This window comes from Microcaecilia unicolor, chromosome 1, assembly GCF_901765095.1.
Source record: "Microcaecilia unicolor chromosome 1, aMicUni1.1, whole genome shotgun sequence".
Lineage (NCBI taxonomy): Eukaryota > Metazoa > Chordata > Amphibia > Gymnophiona > Siphonopidae > Microcaecilia > Microcaecilia unicolor.
In genome coordinates, this window is record NC_044031.1 from 740,291,402 (window position 1) to 740,298,292 (window position 6,891).

General features: G+C 39.1%; 1 protein-coding gene across 1 annotated transcript in view; it reads right to left on the reverse strand.

Annotated features, from left to right (window-relative positions):
• The window catches only part of MRPS11 (mitochondrial ribosomal protein S11), a 60,081-nt gene extending 53,288 nt beyond the window's left edge, over window positions 1–6,793 (reverse strand). Inside the window, exons 1-2 of the mRNA XM_030189706.1 lie at window positions 6,647–6,793; window positions 5,002–5,121 (exon numbers count right to left, since the gene is read on the reverse strand). Coding sequence (XP_030045566.1) covers window positions 5,002–5,121; window positions 6,647–6,690 — 164 coding nt within the window. The 5' untranslated portion in view covers window positions 6,691–6,793. The remainder of the gene's footprint in view (window positions 1–5,001; window positions 5,122–6,646) is intronic.
• Between the last annotated feature and the right edge of the window lie 98 nt (window positions 6,794–6,891).

A 6,891-nucleotide genomic window follows, 5' to 3' on the forward strand; every position in this document is an offset into this window, starting at 1 on the left:
AAGGCTGAGTAAAAGGGCCACTCAATACCTCCAGATATGATTCTGCAGACAAGCCATCTGCAAAGTTCAACTGTGGACCATTTGATCAACTGGACTAGGAGCAAAGCACTTAGAACCAGAGGCTGAAAAGCGTGTCTATGCACCTGCTGGAGATATTAAACTGAGGAACTGGACTGGATGCCAAGACACAGATGTCAACTCGGTTTTCACTTCTCTATCTCCACCTGCTGGTTGATTAACACAACTATCTCACAGGTTCTGGAATAGTGGGAAGCTACATAATGGAATCTGAATTTGTTCACAAAGAAGGGATTGCTCCTCGGTGCAGATGCCTCTTCCTTTCTTACAACACTTTATACATGACGGCTTTGGCCACCCAATCCAACTTCATTATTAATTTCCTTTTTGCCACCCAACCCATTGGGTGTATGTACAGAGGAGTCCAAATGAAAAGCTGAAGCTAGTAGAGTGGGCAGGCAGTGAGGTACCAGCCTTTCCGAGACTTGTTCCTTCATTATACCTCACACTGCTCCTTGGTATTAGCAACCCCTTACATATTCCTGAGCCTGGCCAGACACAATTTATGACTCCATAAGGTCCTGACCAGCTTGAATCTCCATCACCACTAGTTCTTTAGACTTCCCCTTTCTTTTCACCATTGATGGGAAGCTTTCAAATAAATTAAAAAGCTGTCAAGTTAAAAAAAAAAAAAAGAAAAGAAAATCTTTTCTCCTCCACCTGCCTATCCAACTGGAACAGCTTTTTGACTTTTTACTGATGGACAACGTTGCAGTCCGTTATTTCTAATAATATTTTGCTATTATTTTCAATAGCATTTGCTATTATTTTGGGTGAGGTGGCACGCTCCGTCTACTGGCTTCAGCCCATATAATGGGCTAGACAGGTTCATACCGTCTCCTGTTCTCAGTCTAACTTCCTTGAGCCACAGCCATGGTCTGGCAACTGATAATGTGTGCCCAAATGGATGTGGCCATAGGGGAACACCCTTTTAAATCCAGTTGATTCTGTTACGCAAGAGATCCGCAGATTTTCCAGTAAGTTTTGCTACTTGGACATATGCCCAAACTACTTACTTAAAAGCGCCCCTGCTTGCTTCGTTGCTGATCTAACACAGCATTTAAACTTCATGCTAGACAATGGATTCTTCCCAGGGACCCATGGAAACATATTGCTGACCCCAATTCCATACGTAGATATAAATATCACGAAATAAAAATTGAATATCACTAAAACAGCTTAAAAAATTATTGTAGCTGGTAGAAACAGCAGTTATAAACTCTGTATTTTGTGCTCATTTTTATACACTGTTCTATACAATACAGATGGCTAAATTTCAGTGAGGAATTGCGAGACCGAATAAATAAGTATATGATTTTGTTCCTAGTCATGCATCCAAAGGTTATATAATACTTTCAATAAAGCCAGAATTGAGTTATTTAACTTATTAGTGGAACATAACCACAGAGGCATGGTAAGATCACACTTTCAATAAGGTAATATGAGGGCACCAGCTAAGGAATATCATGTACGTCTAGCCCCGTCTTTTGCCATTTTCAAGTTCAAACTCAAAACCCACCTCTTTACCACTGCTTTTGACTCCTAACTCACTTACCTTGTCCTTTATCCTCACCTCTTTATTCCCTTACCCTTAATTGTTCTGTTTACCTGTCTTATCTAGATTGTAAACTCTTTGAGCAGGGACTGTCTTCTGTGTATGATGTACAGCGCTGCGTATGCCTTGTAGCGCTATAGAAATTGTAAGTAGATAGATAGATGTTTCCTGATGTTGTAATCTGCCTTGGGAAACCTGGCACTATAAAGATGGAATATATTGAAATTAAATGGAAGTAAAACTAAACTCTCTTTTCATTGGGAAACATGGACTCACATTTTCACCTCTTCTCTTTTGTAGTCTACTTTTAGATACACAAATGGATTATTCTGTTTGGAGCATGTTTCAGGGACAAGTGGTTTTATAAGCCAAAATAAAAATAAATATTTTGTTTCATGCAGATCTCTTTTGTTTAAACATAACTAAATGGGCTACAAGCCTCTAATGCAGTACATTGGTTTTCTTATATTTTGTTCTTGTGATGACTTATACGGTGCCAAAACTGAAAACTCTATCTCGTATCTGGTTGATAATAAAAGAAGCTCACTGTGAACACTATCCACCCTAAAAGGTTGTTTTGCGGCACTGAATAAATAAGTATATGATTTTGTTCCTAGTCATGCATCCAAAGGTTATATAATACTTTCAATAAAGCCAGAATTGAGTTATTTAACTTATTAGTGGAACATAACCACAGAGGTATGGTAAGGTCGCACTTTCAATAAGGTAATACGAGGCACCAGCTAAGGAACAGGCTATTTTGAGTTAGTCTTCACTGGACCAAACTTGTTTTCCTTGCGCCATCACCATCCAGCTGGATAGGAAATGTCTTAAAAGGTGGAGGATAAAGGATTTTTTTTTTTACATTTATATCCCACATTATCTCAGAGACAGAATAATATAATTCAGTTATATCATGGGAACAAGTAGATGAATATGTCTGAAACATTTAACAAAGTTGAGATTAGCATATATATCCAACTGGGCATTTAAAAGTCTGTCCTTTAATGATGCTGCATGTTCACAAATCATAGCCATAAGTATAGACAGTTATTCAAACATTATCACAAGCACACACACCAGAACAGACATCCATATATACACTGTAAAAGTAAACAACAACAACAACTGCTAAGGAGAACATCCAAAATTTATTTCCTCTTTTCCATCCTGCAAAATTCCAGACAGCAGATATACAGATAAGTAGGACCCAAAGCAGTACAAAACAAATAATGTCAGAGACAACACAGTTTATACCTAATCGTTCAACAACCCTTAGGTTTCGCCTTTGGATTTAAAAAGCCGTACCATGTGCATGTACTATCTGGATAAATGAATTAAAATCAAAGTTTTAAGCAAATACCCAAATACAATATCTGGTAGCAATAATGAAACAGTGATGGAATAGTTAGTTATATTAGGCAGCCTGAGTGAACAGATTTATTTTCCACTGAATATAATTAACTTTGTATGAACTTGTCGGCTAATAGTGTGCTGAACTGGACAATGTTGGCACATTTACACTGACTGGACAGAACTGCTGCATGAAGGAAGCCCTTCCCTCATTATTCAATACCACCCTGTGAAACAGTAGTAATAAACAAAAGGCAAGTGCATTTTTATAACATACCACTAAATTCCACAAAACAAAAAGGAGTAAGTTCCCACATGCCATTTGTTTCTTTTGATATTTGCACAGGGAAAAAAAAAAAAGGTTCAGTGCTCACAGGTTTCAACCTAATTTTTTTAAATTGTTCTTATAAATAGTATGTATTATTGTTAAGCACCTGATTCTCATAACATAATGTCTGTTTTGGTGGCCCTTTACTAGGTGAAAACATCTCTGCATGAATACAGGGAGTCCCTTTAAACAGCCCCTCCAACTGACACAATGATTTACAATTTAGAACTGATTACTACTCTAACTGATAAAACCAATACTTCCTCTGTGTACATCCATATGCTGCACAAGCCAGCACATTTGAAAATATAAGTGAAATCAAATAAAAATGCTACCAAAAATAAATAATGATAACGTGGATAGAGCACCTCATAGGATTGCTTGCATTGTTTTGGGTGAATGGGGATGACTGCTGCGCAGAGGAGAGGGAAAGGAAGACCAATCTAATTGGCTTCAGCTTTTTGACGTCATGCCGTCTTCTGATGACATCAGCAAAGAGGTGAAGCAGTCAAGCAACCCTGTCCTTAGATGTGCTGGAATAAACCTGCAGCAGGTAAGGAAAGCAAGGCATTTTCCTCTGATCTTCCTCCAGACCCCTCTATGGCAGCTCAACGTATCTCCTTTCATAGCAAAGCTTTTTAAAAATATTTTTAGAGATTGTATACCTAACAAACTGGTTTTTAGAGACACAACCTTAGACAGTTTTGTATGCTCCCAGCTAATAAAGAAACAAATTATAAATATTATTTCACATGCTCAGATTATTTTTATTTAAAACTTAAAGCCTTTCAATAAAGTCAAACAAATATCTGCAAAACACCATCTTCCCTAAACATGTATATATTTATCACTCCACTCACTCGGCTTAGAAGGAATCACTTTAGTTTTAAAAATGGGACCAAATATTCTCTAACAAATATTAAATTCTAAATCAGGATCCACTGTCAAAGTACCATTACATCAGGTTAATACGACAGCAAAATCTTATTTTAGTGAAGGTGCACTAGTTTCTCCAGATGTAAAGTGTACAGCGCTGCGTACGTCTAGTAGCGCTATAAAAATGTAGGGGGGAGGGTAAGGGATAGAGGAGAACTGCTGCACCACGATGGATGGAGGGGGCAGGGGAGAGATGCTGCACATGGATGGATGAAGGGGGCAGGGCACAGAAGGCGTTTGCTGCATATGGATGAATGCAGGGGAGAGAGCATAATTGGTGCACACGGGACACACACTACACTCTCTCACTCACACAGAGACACACACATTCTGTCTTTCTCTCTCACATGCTCACTCTCACACATACTCTCTCCTAACAGTTCCCTTCAAAACATAATTGCCATTAGAGGACAACCTTGCTAGCGCCAGTTTCATTTCTTTCAGAAACGGGCCTTTTTTACTAGTTATTACATAAAAAAAGATAACTTGTCCAAGTGTTTTATTTGGTCCCAATATACAGGTTTAGTTGGGCATAAAAGGGTTCTTCAAAATCAACTGTGCTGTAACAGAATCCAGTGTTGTTTTCTTAGCTGTCAGTAATTGACAAAAGTATTTGGTTACAAAGGGAGAAGCATTTTAAGAGCCTTATTCAGGAAGGACTTTCTCCAAATCTGTACCTAAGGAAAATATTGTGACACTATAGTGCTGTGAGCATACTATAAAGCACACATCTGCTTGTATTTGACCTTACCTAAATTCTTTTATGTCCTGGCTTTGTGTTGTTTCAGCTGCACTGCTCGCATTTTCTGTTGATACCTGCAACCTTTGGAAACATGTTTGTATATTTCGCTCCAAAGCGGCGTTCAAGGTACTATGTGTAAATGGGAAAACAAATGTCAGATTTCATAATTAGGTAAAATTAGATAAACATATGTCATAATGGTTTGCCATCTTTGATTAAGTGTCCAGTAATGTAACTATTTCTTTTTTTTTTTTAAGTTTATTTTTCCTTTATTGAAAAAGATATTAATAATAAGACAAAGTCGTCATATAACAATACATTTATGAAGTAAACCTTCCAAAAAACCATAATGCCAAATGCAAAAATACAACTCAGCTATATCCGACCCTCCCTTCCCCATAGAGAGATTCCTCCCCCCACACAACTATTGAGTGAGTAGCGACGAGTCCAGATGTGAGGTCCACTGAACATATAAATCCCATGTCTTGTGGTACAATAATAGATGTCCTGTGCTTAAGGCGGTTAATTTAGACACTAGAGGGATATAATCCAACTTGTGCAAAATCGTCTGACCCAGGATAGTAGGGCACTTCCATGCCGCTGCTAAAACCAGTTTACTTACTGGCCACAAACACCTGCGTGGCGAAGCAGTGACTAGGTTTCTTCACGCCTCGGGGTTTAAAGTGCAAAAGGCAATAGGCCATTTTCATAGGGTAGTTAACTTTAGTGACATTCAAGAAACATTTCTACACAGTAGCCCAAAACGTTTGAGCATGGGGACAAGATCACCAGATGTGAAACATATCTCCCTCTAGCCCGCATTGGCGCCAGCACAGGGCTGAAGCCAAGTGAAACATCTTAACCAATCGCTGGGGAGTGTAATACCAATAGTAGAATATTTTGTACCCATTTTCCACTAAAGAATTAGAGATAGATACCAGGTGATAACAGGGTGCTTAAACTTTCGTACATAACCTTATAACTATTAAAATATTTAAAGTTTAACATTTTAAAAGCATAACACCATTCATGCATTCTTACAAGATTGTGTGTGTGGGGGGGGGGGGGGGGGGGCACAATACTGATTATGACATCTAATACTTGCAAAGGCCCTAATTCCCAATGTCCCTAAAGAAGACCTTTGATATTTATATGATCAAATATATGGACATCCACCATACAAGACTTAACAAAGATCTGGATTTCCTATCACATTGTAAACCATAAAATTATACTGCTTTGTTATCTTCTGTCCCCCCTCTCCCCGGTGAGACCATCACTGGAATGTTTTTATGTTTCACTTATATATTCCGAAATGCGTTATCTTTTGCTCATTTCTGACCAGTAGATGACGGCAGAAAAAGACCTGCACGGTCCATCCAGTCTGCCCAACAAGATAAACTCATATGTGCTACTTTTTGTGTATACCTTTGAAAGCTTGTCAAAACATATACAGAGTCCAATAAAAAAAAAAAAAGTTATATTTTGTTACATTTCTCTTCATTACACTAACAAGGTGGAAGTGGCCAAGAGCTAGTTTTCTAGTGGAAGGCAGCAGTATTTTCTCATAAATTATAAAGCAGGAGAACAGCAGAGGTTCATGCTTCCCTCCTGGAGGATGTGAGGGAGGGTGAAGCGAGGCTCACGGACTCACCCAGCCCGGCAGTGCCGACAGACCACTCGTACCAGGGCCTGCATCACTCTACCAGTTTATTTCAAGGGCGAAACACAAGAAGAGCGAGACCCGTCCCCGGTCCCTCACCGACCGGATATAAGCACCACCAGTACCACCGTTTCCTAGGAGGCACGCTGTATCCTCCGACGAGGCAACGTGGAAAGGGGGGGGGGTGGCGAAACGTGCAAAATAGTGGTGACGGGAAACCACTACCAGAATACAAT